Source organism: Lissotriton helveticus, chromosome 1_1, assembly GCF_964261635.1.
Source record: "Lissotriton helveticus chromosome 1_1, aLisHel1.1, whole genome shotgun sequence".
In the NCBI taxonomy this organism is placed as follows: domain Eukaryota; kingdom Metazoa; phylum Chordata; class Amphibia; order Caudata; family Salamandridae; genus Lissotriton; species Lissotriton helveticus.
The window spans coordinates 1,856,501,365-1,856,527,375 of record NC_136057.1 but is presented as its reverse complement, the minus strand read 5'-3'; the positions used below and the strand labels follow the sequence as shown (position 1 = coordinate 1,856,527,375).

The window sequence follows — 26,011 nt, the reverse complement described above, 5'->3', positions numbered from 1 at the left end:
ACCTCCTATATTTTTATTTATTTATTTATTTATTCATTCAAAGTTTTATATAGCGCGAACAAGATCCTTACAGATATCAGAGCGCTTCACAGAGACAGGGGTAGGGGCAGCAGGAATGAACAGAGATAATGGGAGCAATATAATAGTCACTAACATAGTAGGATAATAATAACGTACAGAAAACATATCAATATACAATCAGGTAAACAAGTAATATAAGACGGCACAAGTCATTGATCCCACTACAGAAGGGTTCAGGTAAACCTTGGATGTGTGGATGGCTTATACCAATTTCTTAGGATATAGAGAACACTGGGTGGGGGCATCAGGAGGGTGATTCAATCAACCAAAGTGTATCATATATTGGTCGGTAGTAAGAGAGTAGCGGAGTAGTGTCACCATCAAGTAGGAGTATAGTGCCAAAGGACAAGTGAACAGTGATACAAAGCGATGCAGAGTCTCTGATCCAGCACCTATAAAGTTCAGGAGATCTTGGCCAGAAGGATGTTTTTCACCTCTTTCTTGAAGAGTGCAGTGGAGGAGATAAGCCTGGTTTCAGGAGGGAGCGCATTCCAGATCCTGGGTGCCATTCCCGAGAAGGAGCGCTTGTATGTTTTCTCTTTCCGGAATCTACGGGGTTTCAGGAGTAGATTTTTTGTACTTCTATTGGATCTCGAACCTCCTGATATAGACAACTTTTGAGCGAGGTAGTTGGGTGCATTGTGGTGCACGGCCGCGTGTGTCATAACTGCAATTTTTAGCTGTATTCTGGCTTCAAAAGGCAGCCATTTTAGAGACTTTAAGTCTGGGGATATATGCGAATGTTTTCTTGAGCCAGTAATGAGTCTCGTGGCAGCGTTCAAGGAGGCTCTTAGGGGTGCTGTTGTGGATAGCGGGAGTCCGCTGAGGGCCACAATTCCGTAGTCTATTCGAGGGATGACTACAGCTTGTACAGCAGTTTGGAAGTCTTTGGCAGGGAGGAAGGGTTTAAGTTTCCTCAGTGTATTGATTTGGAAATTAGCTCCTTTTGTGGCTTTGCTGACGTGCTGCTGCATGTTGAGCTTGGCGTCGAGTGTGATGCAAAGGGATTTCGCCGAATCCACGATGGTAGGTTGGACATTGAGTGCTGTTAGGTTATTGAGCCAGGTTTGGGTGGTGGAAATTTTCGCCGGGGGTGAGATGAGTAGGAACTCAGTTTTCAGAGCATTTAGTTTGAGGTGATTATCGGCCAGCCAAGATTGAGTGTTAATAAGTGTGGAATTCAGATGTTTGATATCTTCCGGGGATTGTAGCTTTAGGTAAAGTTGTGTGTCGTCGGCGTACATATGGAATTGAACATTGGATGCTTGGAGCAAGGTGGCGAGCGGTTCCATGACTAGGTTGAACAGTGTGGGGGAGAGGGAGGATCCTTGTGGAACACCTAGATCTGCAGGCACAGGTGTAGATAGCACATTGTCGATCTTGAACTTCTGAGACCGGTTATGAAGGAAGGACGAAAACCATTTGAGAACAGTTCCCGATAGACCCATTCTAGTTTTTTTGATGCTGTGCTGGATTTCACATTGTACAGTCTGTCTTCTGCTTCTTTCACCTCCCCCCCCCTCTTTTTCCATCATCGGCGTCCATCTTAAAATACACCCTGCAAGGACTCGCATCTGTATCGAAGGCCAACACGAAATTGAAAGCCATAGCGTCATATGATGTATGCTGAAACACCTTCTGACCCATTTATTTAGACTAATAAGACACTGTTGGGCAGGCAAGCAAGAGCTACCGGCTAATCAGAGGTGCTACAATCACTTTTTTAAATGAATCATACCCGGTACCACTTTCACATGTTTTGATTTTAACAGCACAGGAGCTAGACCTCAATAACAAGACCTTTCACAAATTAGCACATCCGCACACAAGTTAGCTTTGTTCAATGCCAGATTTTTTGGTTTCACTTTATAATTTCTTTAGTGTTGCCTTTGTGTTTAGAGCCTGGGGTGAAAGCAGGACCTTCCTACAAGATCTGGGCACAGGCCACATTCCTCGCTTTATCAGTTCCTATCTCTGTCTGTGCTATTGTAAATTCCGTTCGAAGTGTCCTTTGTTTATCTGATTGCTGGTATTTCACAGCATACCAGATTGCATCAATTTGAAACTGTTCTAGATTAAGTTATTCTCATTTTACTATGCACCTCAGTAAATAGAATGCATTTCTCCACTACTCCCTTTCGCTGTCTGCTGGTCAAATCACAAATTGAATGGTGCACTCATTGGAAGAGGAAGAAAAAATGCTTTATATTTCACAGATACAGAACACTCATGAAATGCATTTGCAGCTAAATTGTGTGCTTTCATATTTTGATATATAAACCCGAGGTGAAAGTCTCATCTCGGTATTATTTCTTTGTTCTGTTGAAGAACAGTGTTACACCTTATTATACGGGTACTGGGGTACAACGGATGGTCCCCTAAAATCAACTGAGGTGTAGTGCCCCCTCTGTATTTGAAACGCATCAGGAAAATGTCCTGACATTTCATAACTAGCATGTCATATTGTGCAGTCCTGCAGTGCACAAACTAAAAGCTTCAATATTATAAATGCGAATTCATAAATTGACAGTTCTGCAGAACACATTTATTGTGGGCTCAGTTTTACCAATAGCTCTTTAATAGATGTTTCTTCCTTCTCGCTGTCTTTCTTTCCTTGCAGCCTTGCTTTCTTTCTTTCTCTTTCCTTCTGTCCTTTGTTTCTTTTCTTCTCTTTTACTTTATTTCTTTTCATTTTTCTTTTCGTCTTTCATTCTTTATTTACCTTTCATTCATTCTTTCCACTTTCCCTTCTTTCTTTTCCTCTTTTTTCCTTCCTTTCATTCCTTCTTTTTTCCTTCTTTTGTTTTGTTTCCTTCTTACTTTCCTTCTTTCTAACCGTCGTACCATCTGTGTTTCCGTTGTTTCTTTCTTGCGCTCCTGCTTTCTTTCAATCTTTCTTGCTATCCTTTCTTTCCTTCCTTTCTTGCCTTCTTTCTCAAATCCAAGAGGCTCGCTACCAATAGAAGAACAATTGACTGTTTTTAGTCTGTGTTAGTCAAGATCTTTTGATTTTACTAAAATTATGTGTATGACATAGTTACTTATAGGGATTTTCAGCATCACATCTTCCATTTGTCTGTGTTTGTGTCATTCACATTATTCTCCAACCCATTCAAGCATTCATCAAGGAGCAATGTGCAGCCCACTTCAGCCATTGGAAGTTAAGTGCCTCTCTTTGAACAATCAAGAGCAAAACGCTCTTGCTTGTTCAAAGTGGAGCACTTGTTTGCTATGAGATGGCAGGAGCGGTGCCCATACCAAACTGCAATGTCCCGGGGGGGTGCATCCGGGACATTGCTGGAGCCGGCCCTGGGGGGTGGCAGTCCCCAGGGCCATTTGCAGCTCCACGAGGGGGGCACGTGCCCCCTCCAATTGAAATTAAGCCCCAGGGAGGTGGTGGTCCCCGGGGCTGGGGGGGGGCACATGCCCCCCCCCACATTTCAGTAAATTAGACCTGTGGAGGTGGCAGTCCTTGGGCTGCGTGGGCGGGCTGGAGCCCCCCACATATTCTTTTCAATATAGCCCGGGAGGGTAACAGTCCCCAGGGGCTGGGGGTGCAGTGTGGCCCCCCTGCACTTCAAGCAATTAGCCTCAGGGAGGTGGCGTTCCCCTGTATCTTTATTTTTAATTGCCCCAAGACCTGGCCCACCCGGGGCCCTTAAGTAAACGACACGAGGGAGCCCCTGTTTCGCTTTTTTAAAGAAGTGCTTTTTTGGGGGGCCCTGGGAGTCCCTGTGGTACCCCTGAACAGGCCTAGGGGGTCAGGGTGTTTCTACCCTGCCCCCTTTTCTTGTTTTTTTTTAACGTTTTTCTTTTGACTCTGTTCAACTGAGTCACAAGATGGCTGCCAACACTTCCTAGTTTGAAGTGTTCGCAGCCAATCATATCTCAGGCACGAGATCGGGAGGGTTCGCGTATCCACCGTGGCCACAGTTGTATATCTGAAATATCTTTGACTTTTTCAGGAACTACTGAGTGGATTTACACCATTTAACAAGAGCTTCCTTTTTGCCACATTTGGTGTAATTCCGTTCAGCAGTTCGGGCTGTAGCTGTGTCTAAAGTTACCTATGGAAATTAACATAGATGTATAAAAGGAGGAAGTTACACCGCAGTCACAGGACAACTCACCTGTGATCAAGGCTGAATGGAGGCGGAAACGCGTCAGGACTTAAAACAAGCTGTCCTTATTGGAATGCAGTAATAAAGCACCTAATTGTCGGAGGTCTGGTGTGCTGCGTGCTCCTTTGAAGAGTTTGCAAGGGATTTTGTGATTGATTTGGCTGGGGTGCTCCGTCCCCACACGCCGAGGCCGCCCTGATGAGGTCGATGCTCTCTACCCGGAGTTGCTAATGTTGGATGTTTTGCTGGGAGAGCCTGACCCGCCCGTGCTGCACCAGGAACAGGTACGGGATTGCCCCAACAACAAAATTGGAGGTGGAAGCGCGGCAGGCCCGCACTGGCCGTTGCGGGCACCGGGCAGTCCCCCGGTGCGCCGCACGGGTGGGGGTCGGTTCTGGGTCCCTGGGCCCATTTTTGTTACAGGGCCGTTTTTGCTGCAAAATCGGCCCTGTAGCAAAAACGGCCGAAAACCGGCCCCGCCAAAGAGCTCGGTCGCCCCCCCCCCCCCGGGGGAGGGGGGGAGACGAGCACTTTGCCAGGGCTGGTTTTGGTTCCCAGTCCGACCCTGAAGCGCGACATGGGAGAGTGAAGAGACTGTCCTTCACAAGGACTTTCAATCTCAGGATGTTGCAAAATAATGTGTTAAGGAAGCAGCAAGTTTTTGTTATAGGGTTTGAACAGCAGCACCTTGTGAAGTACGTAAGAAAATAGCTATGTATGCAATGTCCCAGTAAAAAGAAAATATTTGGAAAACGAATTGCATACGGATGGCAAGAAACCAAAGAGACTGTCAAGGTGCATTTTGGTGACTGTAGTACTAATGAGACCAGACCTCATGGAGATTCCGTAGTCTCAATCGGTGTATAAAAGCAGGAAGTTACACCACAGTCACCTGACACCTCACCTCTGATCAAGGCTGAATGGAGGCCGAAACGCATCAGTACTTAAAACAAGCTGTCCTTGTTCATATGCGGTAATAAAGCACCTTATTGTTGGAGGTCTGGTGTGCTGCGTGCTCCTTTGAAGAGTTTGCAAGGGAATTTGTGATTGATTTGGTTGGGATGCTCCATCCCCAGGCACTTTCATCTGTGTAACCTTCCTCGTGGTAGGGTTCCTGTCCCTTGCAATTGCAACAGGATCTGGCATTCCGCAGTTTCAATTGGACTGCACGCTTGTGGGATGCTTTTAGGGTTGGATGCGCTGCCTTTGACGTAACGCTAGAAGCACTTAGTCAGTATTTTTCTAAAAGTGTGCTGTAATTTACATAGTTGGACTTAGTGGATCTGCCATTTTTGGGGGGGAACGGGCACTCCCCTTACACTCGTTCGATAGACTCAGGATTGCCCAAGATGCTAACTTGCATGGAGGGATGCAGGGCTGATATTAGCTTTTACCCTTGGTTGGTTTTGGAGCCCAGCTCTGACCAGCAGTGTGAACAAAGGCAGGCTGGCCGAATGTGCTTGTTGTCCTGGAAGTCTTTGATGTGCAACAGAGTTTGCCTGGAGACCCCTGTGATGTTGTCCAGCAAATTGTAGTTCCCTGTCTGTTTAGTGTAAATCTGGTCTTTCTGCAGTTTTCTAAACTTGGATGAGTTGCAAGATCCTTCTGGTTCCCCTCAAACAGGCAACTCCAAGAGTGCTTGATTAGTTTCTGTTCCACCTTAGAGGACCTCTCAGAATTATTTTGTAATTGTTGACCATCTGTCACTCCTGGGGGGGCCTTATGTAGGTTCTGTGAGTGATTAACCCAGCCTCAAGGGGTGGGACTTGTGTCACTCCTAAGTTGACCTTGTTTAATATTTTCTGGTTGATTAATTGTGATTCCAGGAGATAAGCTTCTGTCGCCCTTTGTGTTGGACTTCATGGTAACTTCTCCAGTTGATTAACCATGCATCAAGGGAACATGTTCTGTCACTCCTGGGTGGATCCAATAGCACATCACATGTGAACACAACTGATCTCATACATGATGGCATCTGCTTTGAGACACAGATCATCGATTCCATTACTCAGTGCTTTACCATGTGCCCACTCCATTACTGCCATAGCTTTCCCCATGGGTGATAAGAGTGCAACTTGATGTGCATTATTAAGGTACTTCAATTTAACTGGAAGTTCTGAGACCTTAGAAGGAGCAACTACAAGGTACGGCGTTACTTTGTGTAGTTGTGTAGTTTGTGTCTTAAGGTGGGAGATTCTTCTGCAATGAGTAGCTCGTGTGCTACTGGTAGCTTTGAAGCTTTTGCTTTTCTGAATGAATTACCATAATTGAAATGTGTGTTCCCGTGACGAAAATGGGTGCATTTGCAGACCTCGTAAACTGATGTTTGGAGAAAAATGGTTGAATTTCCAATATATATTTATAGCGGTTATGTAAGTGATAAAGCATGTGGCATTGGGGGAAACCCATTACTAATAATATTACCTTGGTGACCAGGGCACTGGTGGTATGACTGCCATGTATTACCTATGTAAAGGCAATCCAAATTGATAAACCCATTTTATATTGCTTCTGGGAACCCTGTCTGGTGCACTCAAGTGATCATTGCTGGCAACCTTGTACTGAGGTGATCACTGCTGGTGATCTTGCACAGGATGGCCACTAATGTAATCTTGTCGGATGTTGCCACTACTACAACACCAATAATAATAGTAGCTCAGGATGGTTTTCATTGAAATTAAGTAGCTCTCATTAGAGAAAAGGCTGGAGACCCCAGAAGGAAAAGGATACTTCACTCCTTATAACAGATAATCGTCCCTGCAAGCAGTTTTAAAAGGAAAAATAAAATAATACGTTATTTTAATTTTATTTTTTCTACTGTAGTGGCTCAGTTTGTTTCATGCGGAGCAGGGCTGGGCTGGCCAGAGCACTGCTGGGGGAGGAGTGGGGGCACTCTCTAAGTGCCCATGACGGTTTGGCCGACCGACTTGGGCCGGCCTAACAGTCATGCGCAGTTAGTATGTTCTCCATCCAGCTGTGTTGTACAACCTGGGTGGAGAACATGCACAGCCTCCCACTCTCTGTCTGAGCGCCGAACTAGGGCGCGGAGTCCAATCACGACGCTGCTGATTGTGACAGCAGCAGCGTCATTGGTTAGGGGAGTCTGGGGTCCTGTGTGCTTCCGGGACTCGAGACAGGAAGAAGAGGAGGATGGAGGCGAGGCGGCGGCCGGCTGTACCTAGCTAAATACTTTTTTTTTCTTTCATTTCCACACCACCCCCGTCCTGTAGTAGCTGCCATTGCCCCACCCTGTGATATCCTCAGCATTTTTCAGTTTCTAATGAGAGAGGTCTGCTGGGTACATCATTGTAAAATAAATGAGAAACGTGTTGTGTTAAAGTAAACACGCCGCTATGCATCTTGTCATAATTGAAGCCAGCTCTATATGTGACGTATTTATGTATTTATGACGTCTATATGTGTGACGTATTTATTTATTTTGACTATTTCTATAGTGCAGACCTAACCATGTGGTCAGCTTAGCGCTTTAAAGATAACTTGGTAATACAATCACAGTAACAGAATGAATGAGATAAAAGATAACTGTAACAGCAGAGACCCATAAAGGCTAGTTCATTTGAATGGTGAATCCTGAAGAAGTGTGTTTTCAAATCTTAGGATAATCTGAGAGGATGGCTATTTTTGATGTAGCATTATGTAGATAGAATCCTGCCTTCCAACAGTACAGCAAATAAACATGCCTCATAAATGTCTTATCAGCTCATGACTTCATTTTTTTTCCGAAAGGAAAAAGGGAGGGAGCTGAAAAGCTAACCTTCCTGTAATTGTTAAATTACAGTTGATGGTCTGCTCAGGGCACAGCTATTCAGGCTCATGACTGGGGTTGCAGGAAAGTAAATTATTACATTGGAGGAGTGACGTCGTTTACTTATTACAGGTCAGTGCAGACCTGCCAGCTTTGTAATAATGTTCACCTGTGCTATCTTACATGGGAGAAGGAGGAGGGGCATAGAAGAGGGCAGAGCTCTCTAAAGGAACAAGGATTTATAGCATCTGCATGAGCCGGAAGAACTACTCTCCACAACAGCACAAACATGTCTTTGCAGCCAGCTTCCATGTCCTGGGGAAGAAACAAAATCTACTGTAGCTTTGGATACCGTGAGTCTTCATACACCTAGGGAAAACCTACACTGTGGGCGGGTTTCCAGTTTACCTTGGCGTTTACTGTATAATTAAGTCGTTTCACCAGGTGGCCCTGTGAAGGGTTGCTGCCATGTGACTTACAGCACCACGTGTGAGTTGGTGATGGTGACTGGGGATATATCCCCTAAACCTGTGCAAAATGTAACTTGGTGGCAACATTTGGAAAATTCTTAATTTCACATTGAATGGAATGTGCTAAATTTCTTGAAATTTCAGATTATGAGATTTTGTGTAATTTTGGGCTGCTGCATCCTGATTCCTGCAGTAAAAATATTGGAGAGAGACCTATGCTGCTTTTTAGGTCTCGCCTGTCGATGCGCATGCGCATCGAGCAAGCGAGACTATGGGGGCTTATCCACTCTTGATCCACTGCAAGGAATCGTGGCGATTCCTTGCAGTGCCCGTGACTTTTAAGCTCAATGCGCATGCGCATTGAGCTTAAAAGCGCGTGCACGTCCGTCTTGTTTTACCCGCTCCGCCCCCTCCCCTTCCCGCTGTGTACCATTTCTCCTCCCCCCTCCCCTCTCCTCCGTCCGTCTTGTTTGTTTAATTTAACCCGCTCCGCCCCCTCCCCTTCCTGCCGTGTCGCATTTCTCCTCCCCCCTCCCCTCTCTTCCCTCAGTCTCGTTTGTTTAATTTAACCCGCTCCGCCCCCTCCCCTTCCCGCCGTGTCGCATTTCTCCTCCCCCCTCCCCTCTCTTCCCTCCGTCTCGTTTGTTTATTTTACCCGCTCCGCCCCCTCCCGAGTTAGCCCACTGCTCTCTTCCCAGCTCTGAAGATCATCCTCGGCAAAAGAGCCGCCGACCCGCAGCCAGCATCAATGCGGTACAGACCTAGGACTATGCTGGTAAGTACTGGCCTCCGGTGCAAATGCTTGTTTCCTTTGTTGAAGGATGGGACATGTAATTTCCTGCCTGACTTTAACGTGGCCGCTGGATCAGTGAGCGAATTGTGTATTTTGTCTGCCTTTCTGGCCTCTTACCAAGCCCGGTCATGTGGTTCTAGAGCGCAGATGCGTGCGAGGGCTGCAAAGAAGTAAACAAACGAGTGGGCGCTGTGGTGTGTCACCGACGAGTTGAATAAACAATTTCCCACGGCAAAAATCGTGAAATAAAGCTCTTATCTTTGATTTATGGTAGTTGCGCTGTTGAAATGAGATATACTTCTATCAGCCCCACCTCTTGACAGAATGTACACACATCATGACACCGTCCCAACTTTATTTCTTGGCAAGCAAGCGCAAATAATACAGAAATCTACCTGTTTAGCATGTACTGCAGTGCATTTCCTTAATTAGGATCCACACCACAGGGTATCCGGGTGACCCGAATGTGTAGGGACTGTCCCGGGTTTCAACATCATTCTAGCCAGTACATTTAGCAAGTAGACAAACGAGTGAACAAAGGTGATTTGTCATGCGCTCCAGTGCAGAATGAGTTAGAAGCCCTCTACGGAAAATAATTAACTGAGAAGATCTGATGTGTAAAAGTTTGCATTTATTTACTCCTTATGTTTGTTTTCTACATTGGTGTTCTGTGGCCCTCAATTGATGCAAACTTGTGGTCTTGCTTCTGTGTTTCAGCAATGTCTCGGTGTTTGGTTTTCAAAGTCTGATCGCCATGCCTTAAAAATAATGCATTTTGCAAGCTGCATGTGAACTTACACTACAGCTCGTTACAAATAAATGCATCTCTGTTGACACCACTCATTCCTTTGGACGTACCTCTTAGGCAATTGTGGGGAAGAATGACTTGTGTATTTTTAGTGTTTTGAGGGCCCAGAATGTGACAGAAAGCATTGTGAAAATGAAGTTGTTTTAAACTCACATTATACCAGAATACGGTAGGCTGTCACAAAATGTGTAAAAAAAAAATAGGTTTAAGAAAAAAGCGCTTTCAAATTATAGATTTTTTGTAATACACCATCAGACTGTAACTCGTGCAAACATTTTTATACGTGTCCATTACAATCACGCACTCCACAGCTCAGCAGCTGACACCCTTACAGTGCCTCTCAAGTAGCATAGATCTATGTCATCACAAGGTTTCAAAGGGCTCCATCAATTAAAGCCTCACCCTCACCAACCCTCACCCTCACTCACCCTCAACCCCTCACCCTCACTCACCCTCACCCTCACTCACCCTCACTCACCCTCACTCACCCTCACTCACCCTCACTCACCCTCACTCACCCTCAACCCCTCACCCACCCTCACCCACCCTCAACCCCTCACCCTCACTCACCCTCAACCCCTCCCTCACCCTCACCCTCACTCACCCTCACCCTCACTCACCCTCACTCAGCGCAACCACAGCATCTTCACTAAATATATTTAATAAACTTTAAGCTATTGGCAATATAAAATAAAATCCATTTTATTTACGTATTAATTATTAATTGTTTTTTTAAGCCATTGATTTTTTTTATATCAATACATATAAGTCACATATAAGTCCCGTTAATACAAAACATGTTGCTTTACAAATGCTAGAGGTGTCACATTTACAAAAATTATAACTATTGGCTTTGTAAAGAAGAAAGCTATTAATTTAGCTATTTAGAAAAAACAACACATAAATAAAAAACAAAAAAAAAAATAACACCTATAGCTCAAACTTTACTACTGCGAGACCTATTGCATTTCCAATGCTTGTTTATTAAAGCTGTATGGTCTCGAGAGCGTCGATATGCTGGCACAACACATTTCATTCTAAAAGTATAATTTTTCGAAATGTTCATGCTATTTTGCTAAGTTTCACAAAAGATGACTGTTCCCATAAACCCTTATTGCCAACTGGACTATATGACGAAAACTTAAAGCCCGTTTAATGGGAAGATTGCTGACCACAATGTGTTATAATGTGATAGTAAACTTTGGTAGCATTGAAGGTCAGACTTGGCCTACTTTTTTAGCCCCTGCCATGGTGATCTGACGCCTCTGTGGTTCTCTTTGTATATTGTTGATTCTGAGATTAAATGTTGTGTGAACTCAACGTGATTTGTACACTATCTGAACGTAGATACATTTGTTTTGTGAAACCTTTTCTGCGACAAGTCATTGTGTTTTTGAAATCCTCTGGTTGGATTGTGACCCTCTGGTTTTTCACTATTTTCACGTTTGTTGCAGTTCTTGGAGATGATGGCGCTGAATGTTGCTAGCAGCACTGACGTCTACACCACATTCCTAGTTTATCTAGACCTTGTGGAAGGTACGTATGACAACAGTTGCAATTTTCAGGTCTGCGGCATGCTGTATTGGAGAATGGATTAGAAGCCCTGCCCACTCTCCTCCCATTTTTGCATTGGCTGGTGTCATTGATCTTTGTAAATCCTTGCTTCTGATTCGTTAATAGGCTTGTTGGTCCCTCCTTAGTACCGCCTTGTCTTCATTTGTAACCTCCAATGAGGACTGGCCCTATTACTTCGGTTGCTATATGGTACGTCTTTTTTAGTCTGTAAGCACTATTTTCTTAATGAGTTTCTCCTACTGCAGGCACGACATGCTTTCTTGCAACAATCAGCGTAAATGCCTTTTATTTATGTGTTAATTAGCAAAACTGATAAATAAAAGGCATTGTCATTTACAGTGCCAATAGCTTAAACTCTCGCAAATTCGAGACCTATTGCATTGCAAATGCTTGTTTGTTTTGGACCAGGTAAGCTAGCTGATTATGTATGCTAAGATTTGAGGCAACTGGGACTGGAAGGTTTATTTTCTTTTAATTTAAAGTCTACGCATGATTTTTTTGTTCAAAGAAACAGGGGGTAAATTATTTTGCCTTAGCTTGCATCTTATTTTTTTTAAAGCATTCTAATCTCCTTTTCTACTATGTGTTTTGTTTTGATGGAGAACGGATTTTAGATGGAATGGTATTATTCAGCCAGATGCCTAAGTAATGGATACCTGGCTCCTTTAATGTAACAGCTCTCATCATACAATACCTACACGTTCCTGCCTATACCTCTAGAATTTGTTCCTGCATACCAGAGTGTATTCTGCTTCGCATTCGACCCCGTCCAGTCTGAGAACCTGGTTCACAAAGAGTCTTCGCACTCATAAAAGAGGGCCCGCAGTCATGGGAGAGTCTCCGCACTCAGAACGGAATCTCTGCAATGAGAATTCTCATTGCGGAGATTCCGCCCCGAGTGCTAGACTCCCCCACGAGCGCGGAGGCCCTTTGTGAGTCAGGCCCTCAGTGTCAATCCAAGAACAACCTAGCATAAATAAACCCTACCTAACAGAAATAAACCACAGCCTACAGCAAAGTTCCTAACCTTTGCAAACAGAAAAACCCTTCCATGATAAATGTTCCTGCACAATCTCCTCATATTTCCACAAAAGCTCAGAACTCCAATCCCAGCCTCTTGGCTCATAGCTAAATTTGAGGCAATTCAATCTAAAATGGGCAATGGCTTATCTGTTGCCACTAGCCTCAAGGCACCTCTCCACACTCTGTTGGTATCTGATTGTGTTGATAAATTGCACGTCTCCGACCAGCATTCCTCGATCTACCTGAAGTCTCCATTGATCTATTTTAAGAACACAGCCCTCGCAACTGTACAGAATAATTCCCCCTGGTGTTTTTAGGTCTCAGGCCTAGCGTACACTGCGCATGCAATGTCGCGCAGCTCGAGTCCTTTTCCTGGGGTTTTGAAAATGGACCTGGAAATTCCACGCAGCTCGTGCGTGTTATTTCCTAGGTCCATTTTCATTGGCCTTTGCGTGCGTGTACTTTTAAAACAGAACACGCAATAGGCCATCGGCGGTCGCGTAGCTCCGCCCATGGCCTATTGGTGTCTGTTACGCGCACCAGACGCCATATGTCTTCAATTATCGCGGCCGATAATTGAAGACATATGCTTGCAGTGGTGCGCGCGGAACCACTCGCTGGCTTTTTTTTTTTTACAATTGGATAGCTTTCGCGATCCGTTGAAGTGCCGCCTGTTTACTAATACTTTTGGACAACCCCTCTCTATAGGCATTTCTACATTGCTGGCATGAAGCCAAATATGTATCAGCGTGTGCTGGACTGCGCGTATGATATGATATGCATGAAAAGAGTGATTGTCAAGCTGCAACGAGAGGCACAGGCCAGCAATTACAACCCCTGTTGAACTGCAGCGTCCATGCCCCATCCCCCCAAAAACAAGCATTGGCAAAGCAAATAAGACTTGGCTTAAGACTTATTGACAATCGATACAGTGCGGCATAAAGGGTCGATGATGTGCCTGCGTCTTTTTATGGGTGCGCACATGCATGATCATGCAAGTGCGAGCATGCACGATTGCGCATACAGACGCCTATAAAATTCTACGGGAGGCATTTTTTCAGAGCTGGATTGGTAAATTTAAAAAAATGAAAAGTAGCGCAAATTTGCCGACTGCAATTTGCTGTCTAGCCCTCTAAAACTTACAAATCATTAAATAAAACGGCTTGGGCGGTGGGGTCAATGAAATTGGGGAGTGGTTGTGGGAGTTGAAGTAACAATAAAAGCGCGAGGGGGGAGGAGGGGAAAAGCAGCATAGAAGGAAGGAAGCAACATGAAGTGCAGGATGTGCAGGATGTGCAGCACATTTATTTATTAGTTACATTTGTTAGGCGCACAAATCATCCCTACAGGGATCTCTAGGCACCGTTGCAATGTGGGGTAAAGTGAGATTTGACTACTTAGAGAAAAAACAGGTTTTCAAGATTTTTTTAATGTAGTAAAGACCGTACATGTTTGAATAGATAAAGGTAGCCTATTCCAATGGTAGGGGGCCAGGAAGGAGAAGGTGCTGCCTATGTTCCTCGTTGTTCTGATGCGTTTTGGGAGTAGAAGCAATTGGTCACTCGACCTGAGCTGCGGCGCCGGGATATATGGTTGTAATTTCTGCCCTAGATAGAGAGGGCCCTTCCCTGTAGGGTCTTGCATACCAGGCAGAGAAGTTTGAAGAGGACACGTTTTTTAATCGGGAACCAGTGAAGGAAGTATAGAGAGGGCTCAGAGGAGGAGCGAGGATGAAGATTTAATATCAGTCTAGCAGCAGAATTCTGCACCACCTGGAGTCTGGCCAAAAGGCCTTCACTACTCCCCACCAGGAGGGCATTGCCATAATCCAGGCGGCTCATTATTAGTGCTGGTACCAGTGTCTTCCAGACCTGCAGAGGAGTCCATTGAAAAACCTTTTTAAGGGTTCGCAGAATGCCAAAACGGGTACCAGATACTGTTTTGACATGCTCCTTCTTGGAGAGCTTGTCGTCCATCATTATTCCCAAATTCCTTGCACATTTATTGGGAATGGGTGGGGGACCTAGCTCAGGTGGTCCTCTGCCCAAACTGTCTCTGCCTTCCTGAATAGAAGAATCTCTGTTTTGGTCATGTTCAGTTGAAGACATTCCTTGGACATCCACAAGACTACTGTCAGCAGGCAGTTTTTAAATCTCGCTTTGGTCAGGGTGAGGTCATGGTTCATGGTGATGATCAATTGAGTGTCATCATCATAGGAGATGGTTTCAAAACCATAAGATCTAATGAGTTATGCCAAGGGGGCCATATACACATTAAACAGTGTTGGGCTCAGGATTGGGCCCTGTGGCACCCCTTGTCAATATATGAAGGAACTGATGAATACTCACCCAACTGGACCTGGGTTGTACATTCTGACAGAACATTAACATTAACCAGCCATTCCAGTGCTTTGCCTCTGATACCAAGTCCCCAGAGTCTGTGCACTAAGATCTGATGGAAGATGGTATTGCGGCCGAGAGGTCTAAAAACTAGCATGGCCGCCGATCCCTGATCTAATGCCAGTTTGATGGTGTCTGTGACCTCCACAAGTGCAGCCTCCGTACTGTGTGAGGTGCGAAAGCTGGATTAGGAACAGTCAATTAGGTGATTAGATTCCAAATATGATGATAGTTGGGCATTCACTGCGGATTCTAGGATTTTGGAGAAAAAAGGGAGGAGGGAGATGGGTCTATAGTTTGCAAAAGTCTGGGGGTCTGCTGTGGCTTTTTTTTTTAAAGGAACCAAAAAACAAAGGAGGATTTGGGCTAAAGATCAGCACTGCTGAGCGCTATACAAACAAAAACAACAAAATGCCAATACTGATGCACAATTCTAACCTTACAACCGGTGCATTGAAGTGAAACAACGTCACCATAAACCTCTTTTTCCGTTTGATTTGATCAACATGTATTCTAGAAATCACATGTATGAATCAACAACAAAAAATGACACCTTTTTGTGTGGCCAATCAAGTATACAAATTAGTGTCTAAAACTGAAAGCTTTGTATTTTGAGAATTGTCTTCTGTTTGGCCATTGTGTTTATTGGATTTACTTTTGTAGTTGTATAAATATGAGATATTGAAAGGAGGAATGGTTATGGGTATGGGTATGCTGGTATGTGGGGGGAGTGTAATGAATGTATGATTGAATAGACTGACAGAGAGGGGTGTATTGAGGCTGTGTAAAAGAGAAGTCTGTATGGGTGAAAGGATGCTATAAAAAAGCTTGTGGGTAAAGACAGCTTAGTTTTTTCTAAACTTTTAAATTGTATGTAATTTTTTGTTGTTGATTCATACATGTGATCTCTAGAATAAATGTTGATTAAATCAAACGGAAAAAGAGGTTTATGGTGACATTGTTTCACTTCAATGCATCGTTTGTAAGATTAGAATTGTGCATTAGCATTTTTTTTTATTATTAAAAGGGGCATGATGTATGCTGCCTGCCATTTACAGAGTATGCTAGCCAATTTTAGGGAGAGATTACATAGATCTGTGAGTGGGGTGCACAGAATAGGGGATAATCGTAGTGATCACTTCAGGAGGTGCTGGGTCTCTCAGGGACCCTGATTTTATCGAATTTATATGGGCTATTGTCTGATCCTCGGTTATTGGGCTGAATCTTTCCAACTGCAGACAGGCGGAATTTCTAGGGATTCCTGTGTGATGGAGCCTACTTGATTTGAGAATGTGTTATAGATAATGTTGATTTTTTTGTTTAAAGTAGGCTTCAAGATTATCACAGTGCGATTGGGATGTCAGAATCGTTTGATTGCCATTCTTAGGATTTGTAAATTCTTTGAGGATTATAAACAACTCCCTAGATGAGTTTTTTGCAGAGTTGATTCTCTCTGCAATATGGGTTCTTCTGCCCATATTACCATGCTTGAGATACATTCTCAGGGTGGTTTTAAAGGCTAGTTTGCCCTAGTTAGTTTTGTCCTTCCTCCAGATACGTTCCAGTCTCCTTAATCTGGTGTTCTCCTTCCTTAACGTCTCAGAATACCAGACGGCCGGGGGATGTTCACCTCAAGACTTAGGTTTTCTTAGTGGTGCAATGGCGTCAAAGGCATGTACAAGTGAAGCTTCAAAGACTGTCGGGCCAGATTAATATTGTGGTGATCCATAATAGATGGAGGATTGAAGGCCGAGAGAAGTGTGGAAGGCATCACCTTCCTTCAGTGTCTTCTGAGCTTAGGGTGTAAGCCACTTTGTTGACCTTGACATCTAAATTAAGATTAATAGAGAAATGGTCGGTCCATGTCTGCTCTTAGGGAGTGTCTACTAATATGATTCCCTCCTCAGCAAAGATTAGATCTAGTGTGTGTCCTCCTCTATGGGTGGGGCTGGAGACCAGTTGGTGGAGACCAAGAGACTCCATATCTACTAGCAGTTGGGTGGTGTCCGGATGTCTATATGAAAGTTGAAATCCCCTAGCAGCTGAAAATGATCTGCCGCCAGGATCTTGGGTGCTAAATGTTCCAGCAACCTGGCGCTGAAGTCCTCCTCCTGTCTGTCGGGCGGTAGACAAGGGCTCCATTCCAAGTTATGACATTTGATGCCTTTAGTTGAAAGATTTGGATGTCCTGCATGAGTGAGGAACAGGAGTCGAACGTCTCTATTCTTAGAGGGTTTTTAGTTATTATGGGTACCCGCCCCCCCTTTTATGTTGTCTATCACATCTAGTTATTGTGTCGCCTTGTGGCAGTGGTAAGGCCTCAGCGGGGAGGAGGACTGTGTTAACCAGGTTTCTGTAATAAAGCATATATCTGGCCTGGTAGAGTCCAGGAGATCCCATAGTTCTGCTGTGTGCGTGTGGATCGAGCGTGCATTACGATATATACACTGAAGCCTGGTCAGGGTACCTTCAGTGTTATTACTTCTGTCTAGGTACAAAAGGGAGATCACTACAGGAATCATGGGAGTGACGCACAGGCGCGAGAGAGTGTAACACGTAGTAGGGGAGGGGACAGAGCACATGAGGGAGACTGCTGGGAAACACATGCCGTCTCACGGAGTGCTTCACCAAAAAGAAAAAAAAGTTCCCTAAAAGTGAGCAGTAGAAGGATGGAGGCCAGCCAATCAGAGATGCTCCAGGTGAGGGGCAAATATAAGCAGAGAAAAGAGAAGCCATTAAATAAGGTGCAGGCAAATAAGTGACATTAAAGCCAGCCAATTGTATGCAACAGGTGGGCTGTAAGCCATACAATAAGTCCTACAACTTAGACGGTCTTGTAGACTCGATCCAAAACATGGCTACCAAACTGCAAGATAGGTATTACCCAGTACTTCATTAAAAAATTGCCGGAGCCCAAAGTTTTTCTTTAATGCTGCTGCAGCCCAAGTAGTTTAACCTTCCATTTTTCCATCGCGAAAATTGCACCATCATTAGTTCCTGAAAAGCCATTAGTGTCTCTCCACTTTCAGCTGGGACTGGTTCTGTTTCAAGAGCAGTGATAGGAAGTCTTATCCCGCAAACTTTAGAAAGTGGCCTCTCTCTTCAATCACACGGAAGTACTCCCAAATAAAGAAAGAGGCCATCATCACAATCCAATTGAGTCTTAGGCTCTTCCGCTTATAGATGGGTCTCCGCTCGAAGTTGAGGCCAACCATAAGCTACTGGTGTTACTATTCCAGGGCTATCACCCACTATCATCGCGAGAGAAGTGGGCACTAACTGCAGGAGTGGTCGTTTGGAGTGAGCTACCTGTTACACATGGACAACCCAGGAGACTGACTTCCCCAACACCGGAAGCCAGCAATATGAAGAAGCCCATGATGTAGAATGCGGTAATGATGGTTGGCATAGCTGTAACCGCAGCCACTGACCTGGAAGAAGTGATATGATAAGAGACTGCTGACCTCACTGCGCAAATTGTGCCCTGGGATTAGCAAGACAACAAGTGTAAGACTTTGCTGGAAGGAAGCCACCATGTCAACCCATGATTAGGCAGACATTAGGAACAGACAGAACATCAGTCAACAGATATCCATCACCATTATTTTCTTGCTATTGCATGGGACAAGAAGACTCTTGTCCACATCCCTGACTTGTGGGATCATATAACTGCCACACAGTGGTCACGAGACTTTGTCAAAGCAAAGAACCAGTTATTGGAAAGAAAATCGTCCCAGGCATTGAGTAATTGATGGAAGTAATGGTGCTCCACTTAATTGGGGGAATAAGGGAGCTATTAATAAATATATATATATATATATATATATATATATATATATATATATATCTATATATATATCTATATTCACTGAAAAAACCATAGGTTATAGACCATATATAGTTAGGAATTAGCATTTACAAAACCTTGAAAATTCACTGAAAAAACCATAGGTTATAGACCATATATAGTTAGGAATTAGCATTTAAAAAACCTTATTTTACTCACACAAAACCATTGAAATTCCATATATAGTTAGTTGCACTAACTATATATCGCGCACCTGCAATCCACTGCTGATGATGTCACATATTACATCATTCATGACATGGTCAGTGACATCACTGATGACATCACTGATGACATCTCAAATGACATCACTGATGACATCACTGATGACATCTCATTTGACATCAATGACCACATCACTGATGATATCATTCATGTGACAATACAATGCATCTCCTCACATTTTAATATAACCTCTGTTTCACCCAGTGTTAAATACAGAATATAATTTTTGAAACCATTGACACACCAATACTAGTTACTACATACGCACTCACTGATTCCTACGTCTACACACACCTTCACTCATTCACCCATACTATCATTCATACATACAATCACTCATCTTTACAACACTATCATATGCACTCATACACCTATACAGACACTCACAGTCTGCCACTCATCCATGGAGTTACTCACACACCTAGTCAGTCCTGTAAAGAATCAATGACACTTCCATTTTCTTGTCTATACAGTTAAACATAGAGCACCTTACATTTTCAAACATATACTAACACATACTTACCTTGTTATACAATCATTGATACAAGTACACATTGATCTGCACAGAGTCACACACCTCCCAGCCAGCCACACACACACTCAGTCTCCCATACAAATACTTGGACAATCAATCAGTAACCCATATAGTTAATCATATAGCTACTGATCAAAACATGCAGCAGTTTACAGAACAACAGACATAATGATGCACAAATTAAGACACTTTAGTCACTAACCCATGCACTCAGTGAGACACATTTAATCACTCACTCATGCATTCAGTCATGCACCTACTAAATCCTTTGTCCAGACACTTATACTTCCACTCATTCTTCAATATGTAAGACACATTTTAACTTTACAGAAACATACAGTCACTGGATGTTGTCATCAGTGATGTCATCAGTGATGTCATTTGAGATGTCATCAGTGATGTCATCAGTGATGTCACTGACCATGTCATGAATGATGTAATATGTGACATCATCAGCAGTGGATTGCAGGTGCGCGATATATAGTTAGTGCAACTAACTATATATGGAATTTCAATGGTTTTGTGTGAGTAAAATAAGGTTTTTTAAATGCTAATTCCTAACTATATATGGTCTATAACCTATGGTTTTTTCAGTGAATTTTCAAGGTTTTGTAAATGCTAATTCCTAACTATATATGGTCTATAACCTATGGTTTTTTCAGTGAATTTCAATGGTTTTTTAATAGCAAATATCATAAGCTGTCGAATGTCAAGTACGTGGTAAGTGAAAACATTTTCGTGTTTATGCACACTGATCTGCTTTGAATGGTGCCCCCCCCCCCTCATTTCTATTAGGAGTACTCTCTCTTTGCAGATAGTGAAAGGTAGTTAACGCAGGTCTTTGCCCCCATTGTAATCCGTCGTGCCTGCTTCTCTCTCCATTTGATTCATTGTTATCCAAGTATTTACTGTTTTAGAATTAGTTCTCTTTGGTTCATTCTCTATTTACAAACAAACACAGAGTCGCAATACTCTGTTTAGTCTTTGCAGATAACGAAAAATCGTGTAAAAAAAAAAGAAAAGGAATCGAGCAAAATCAGTAGGCCACTAATGGGATCTCTTTTTGACCTCGCTAAAATAGAAACATTAGGAACAACCCCTCATGACAAATACAAAACTACTGAGATGAACTGAACTCCACACAATGATGGCTGCAAAACAGCTCTGCTCCGCCACCCACCCCGCCCAAAATAACGATAAAGAACGGCTGCCATGATTGGTTGCGGAATGACCACGACGGAGCTACGAAATGGTGCTGCTCTCATGCTAACCCCAGCTTCAGTCTGAAACATCCAGAAACACTGTAGACTACCAATTCGATCAGTTCCGGTAGCGCCCCAATGTAACCCGGTAGAGAAGAACTAGCCCTCCCCTCTTTGACTGATGGTTCTTGTTGCCTGTCCCTTCTGTTGTCATTTAACAGAACTATTTAGCCTGCTGAAAGGGGTTGTGTTCCGACCGCTGGTTGGTGGAGACATTTTGACTATATTCTGTACCTGCGTTGTCGCGTAATGCGTCATATGACGCGCCGCGTTAGCGCATCCGGAAGTCATCCGGGGCGCGCAGCGCGTAACGTAAGCATAACAAGTCATGTGACTTGTTAATAAAACTTTTCATTGGTTCATTTTACTTTTCTTATTGTAATGATGAAAGGCTTGATCATATGACCTAAAAATTACGCTTTTCATTACTTCCGAACATTATTTTTTCTTAAATATATGTTATAATGTTCCAGGCTAATGTACTTTCCCGGAAATTTTACAACTGTCCTGCAAGTAAAATATATTCTTTTTTCGAGAAAAAGAGCGTTTCTTCGTCCCATGACGGAGCCGTTGAGCAAAAGAGGGTCGACCTGCTGTCTTAGTCGCCGATACGCCTGAATATGAGATTCTTATCGATCACTTTATGTTGCAGGAATAGAAAACACAACAGCCCTTGACCATTTATCTTTACTGCGTTCCTTCGTATTATACCTTTTACCCTTCATGTAATTGGTCTGCTTTATTTCACTTGCCTTTTAATGATTCTAAAACAGTGACTATTATTAAAAACTTTACCAATGTATATACTACTACCATGTTTTCTTTTAAAAACCTTTATTGTGAAAATTTCATTATACAAATACGAGCCTATAACCACGTGGGCCGGCCACGGAGCAAACTGTAATCGTATATGATAAATAGACATTTACACTGTAGAGGAACGTAACGGGCGGGCCATTAGGTTGCAAGAACTAAGGTGTCTAACAGTTACGGAATCGGTGGACGTACATTTTATAATTAAAATACGACAGGGCCAGTTACAATAAAATTATCTAGATATACATTTGCGGGCAAGTACCATGGGTGACGTTAATTCGAACTTTCAACAGTACAGTAATCAATAACACATCAGAACTTAATATCAATAGGGATGTCGAAATATTCAATCAATTCTCGTCCCCGCCCGCCATGTGCTTCAAAACTGCATACGTATCTCGTGATTTCAAGGTTCTGCAACCAGTACACAACAAGGAGTTACGAGTCCCATTTATTCTGGCGCCATTTTGGGCGAGGACGGGCAGGTCCAGGATATAGTCAAAATGTCTCTACCAACCATCGACTATGATGATGTTCATATGCTGTATTTATTAGAGTAACACTCAGATGTCCACATGAAATAAATTTGCCACAATCTAAACATGTCATTTTAATCTTTCCAAATTTCTTCTAAATATTTGGGACCGTTTCCCTTGCCTCTGAAGCTCTCAGTGCCACTTCTTTGATGAATGTACTAGCAGGTCAGGGGTTCTCCTCCAAATCTCTCTTTTATGCAGCACTATAATTAATTGTTGCCACCTCTCCATATGACGATGCATGGTATAGTTACCACAACTATATTTTTTTTCGGTTCCTCTAGAGAGTTCATCGTGGCAGATGAAGCGTGTAACGTACCGGGCATTTACCTTTTTTTGCATGTACAGGAAAGGAAAAAAAAATCGAGCGTCCGAGTTCTAAGGTGTCCCAGGGCCATTTTAGTGGACCAGGCCCAAATCCAAAGAACAGGCCGCCATTTTGAGAGTCCTGTTGCAGCCGCCTGTCGCTGTAGCATCAAGAGCAGCCGAAACTCAGCTGAATGGCAACTGAAACGGTAAAGGGGCGCCCCACTACAGCAGACGAGCCAGGCCCAAATCCAAAGAACTGCTGTCTCACAGGCTAATGGGGCGACCCACGCCGAGTTTCAGCATTGTAGGATGACCACACAAGTACAGCAACTTGCTAGACATCACCTCGGTGCCATCCGGATCTCGGCGCCCCACTGCAGATGAAGTGCCTCTCAACTATGAAACCACCACGGTGACATCCGGATCTTGGCGCGTTGTGCTGCCTTCGGCCTATTCGCACATCGGTCCGCTACTGACGCCATCTCACAGGCTAATGGGGCGACCCACGCCGAGTTTCAGCATTGTAGGATGACCACACCAGTACAGCAACTTGCTAGACATCACCTCGGTGCCATCCGGATCTCGGCGCCCCACTGCAGATGAAGTGCCTCTCAACTATGAAACCACCACGGTGACATCCGGATCTTGGCGCGTTGTGCTGCCTTCGGCCTATTCGCACATCGGTCCGCTACTGACGCCATCTCACAGGCTAATGGGGCGACCCACGCCGAGTTTCAGCATTGTAGGATGACCACACCAGTACAGCAACTTGCTAGACATCACCTCGGTGCCATCCGGATCTCGGCGCCCCACTGCAGATGAAGTGCCTCTCAACTATGAAACCACCACGGTGACATCCGGATCTTGGCGCGTTGTGCTGCCTTCGGCCTATTCGCACATCGGTCCGCTACTGACGCCATCTCACAGGCTAATGGGGTGACCCACGCCGAGTTTCAGCATTGTAGGATGACCACACCAACTTGCTAGACATCACCTCAGTGCCATCCGAATCTTGGCATCTCAACGCCTAGTGGTATCTTCCATACAAAAAATATTGTTACGCTGCCTTTGGCCCCATTCGCACATCAGTCCGCAACTTAGACATCACCTCGGTGCCATCCGGATCTTGGCATCTCAGCGCCTTGTGGTGTCAGTCAGAAAATATTGTTGTGCTGCCTTCGGCCTATTCGCACATCGGTCCGCTACTGACGCCATCTCACAGGCCAACGGGGCGCCCCACGCCGACTTTCAGCATTGTAGGATGGCCACACCAGTACCACAACTTGCAAGACACCACCTCGGTGCCATCCGGATCTTGGCATCTCAGCGCCTTGTGGTCTCTTCTACACCGGAAATATAGTAGAAAATATTGTTGCGCTGCCTTTGGCCCCATTCACACATCAGTCCGCTACTGACACCATCTCACAGGCCAACGGGGCGCCCCACGCCGACTTTCAACATTGTAGGATGGCCACAGAAGTGCGACAACTTACTAGACACCACCTCGGTGCCATCCGGATCTTGGCGCGTTGTGCTGCCTTCGGCCTATTCGCACATCGGTCCGCTACTGACGCAAACTCACAGGCCAACGGGGCGCCCCACGCCGACTTTCAGCATTGTAGGATGGCCACACCAGTGCGGCAACTTCCTACACACCACCTCGGTGCCATCCGGATCTTGGCGCGTAGTGAAGCTGCAGCAGCTGCAAATAAGCTTCAGACAGTGTTACAACCGCTGCTCAGAACTCTCAACTATGACACCACCTCGATGCCATCCGGATCTTGGCGCGTTGTATTGCCTTCGGCCTATTCGCACATCGGTCCGCTACTGACGCCGCCTCACGTGCCAACGTATTTTCTCCGCATTTTATACCCTATGCCGCATAACAGGTCATGTGACTTGTTTATAAAACTTTTCATTGGTTCATTTTACTTTTGGTTTCCTAATGATGGAAGGCTTGATCATATGACCTAAAAACAACACTTTTCATTGGATGAAAACTTTTTTTTTCCCCCAAACGATGAAAGCCCCACCTTGTTTCTGGATGTTTCAGACTGAAGCTGGCGTCACCATGAGAGCACCACCATCTCGTAGCTCCGTCGTGGTCATTCCGCGAGCAATCATGGCAGCCGCTCCCCACCAGAAGCCTGCAGGAGTCGGGGCCCCCAAAACTTTTGATGAATTCTCAAGGCGGAGGGGACGCTTTCGAGAATGGGGTCCAAGACCTAGCAGACAAGCGTCCGATTTCCAAGGTGTCCCAGGGCCATTTCAGTGGACCAGGCCCAAAAAGGAAACAGCCTGCCGCCATTTTGAGAGTCCTGTGACAGCCGCCTATCGCTGCACCGCAAGAGTGGGCGCAACTCAGCTGAATGGCGGATTTTGACACAGTGGACCAAAAGCGGACGGAATGGCAACTGAAACGGTAAAGGGGCGCCCCACTACAACAGACGAGACTCCACCTGGAGAGGCCCGTTCACGCCGCCTCCCCCGGGGCGCTCCACGCCGTTATTCGGAGCAGCATTGTAGGATACCAAAACCAGTGCGGCAACTTACTGGACATCACCTTGGTGCCATCGTTCTGCTGCCTTGGAACTATTCGCACAACAGTTTGCTACTGATGACCCACCCCCCGCGACGCCCCACGCCGTTATTTGCTGGGTGGCAACTTACTAGACATCACTTTTGTGTCATCTAGATTTCGGCGCGTTCTGCTGCCTTGGAACTATTCGCACAACAGTTTGCTACTGATCACCCACCCCCCGCGACGCCCCACGCCGGAAATCTGGACGTTGTGCTGCGTTGGGACTATTCGCACAGCCGACCGCTACTTCGTTGTTTTTCTCTAAAAATGTTTATATGTTATTACTATTTTTGTTTTCTTGTATATATTTATAAATTATTAAAGTTTTATAATCTTACTACTTTGTCGGAGTGCTATATATTTTTAATGTGACACATAATTGTAAAAACTTTGATGTACAAAGAGTCATCCCTGGAATCTTCCGCTTCACGCTCGGTCCCCTCCCCAATCACAATACAGAATGGTTTTCAGATAATAGCAACGCTTCTGCTGTGACGGATCTCATCGAGTGTGGGCCTTGATCTACTATAACTCCTTTGAAGACGGGTGATTCTTTACAGCTGTGGCCATAAACTACATCTGCAGGGCTAGCTGATAGCCTAGGACCGGCCTGGACAATCGGACACAGAGGAAAAGGAGTGTCAGAGGGTGCGGTAGTGAATAGGGCGAAAGGGAGGTGTCGGGCGGGCACAGGGTGTGATTCTCAGGGAAGAACAGCGCAGATGGGGGGAGGTTTATTACCCATGCATAAAACAGAGAGCGGGGGTGACCACTGCCTGGGGGAGATGCTTGCGAGGGTGGGGAGCCATGCTAAGGATCGACAGCGTGCACAGAGTGGGTCTGGTCAAGGCATCTAAAATGGCT

The 26,011-nt window shown here is 44.7% G+C and overlaps 1 protein-coding gene across 1 annotated transcript in view; it reads left to right on the top strand.

Annotated features, from left to right (window-relative positions):
* Positions 1-26,011, top strand: part of TSEN15 (tRNA splicing endonuclease subunit 15) — a 169,212-nt gene that overhangs the window by 53,186 nt on the left and 90,015 nt on the right. The window contains exon 2 of the mRNA XM_078659219.1: positions 11,494-11,575. Within this exon, the coding sequence (XP_078515345.1) occupies positions 11,494-11,575 (82 nt within the window). The remainder of the gene's footprint in view (positions 1-11,493; positions 11,576-26,011) is intronic.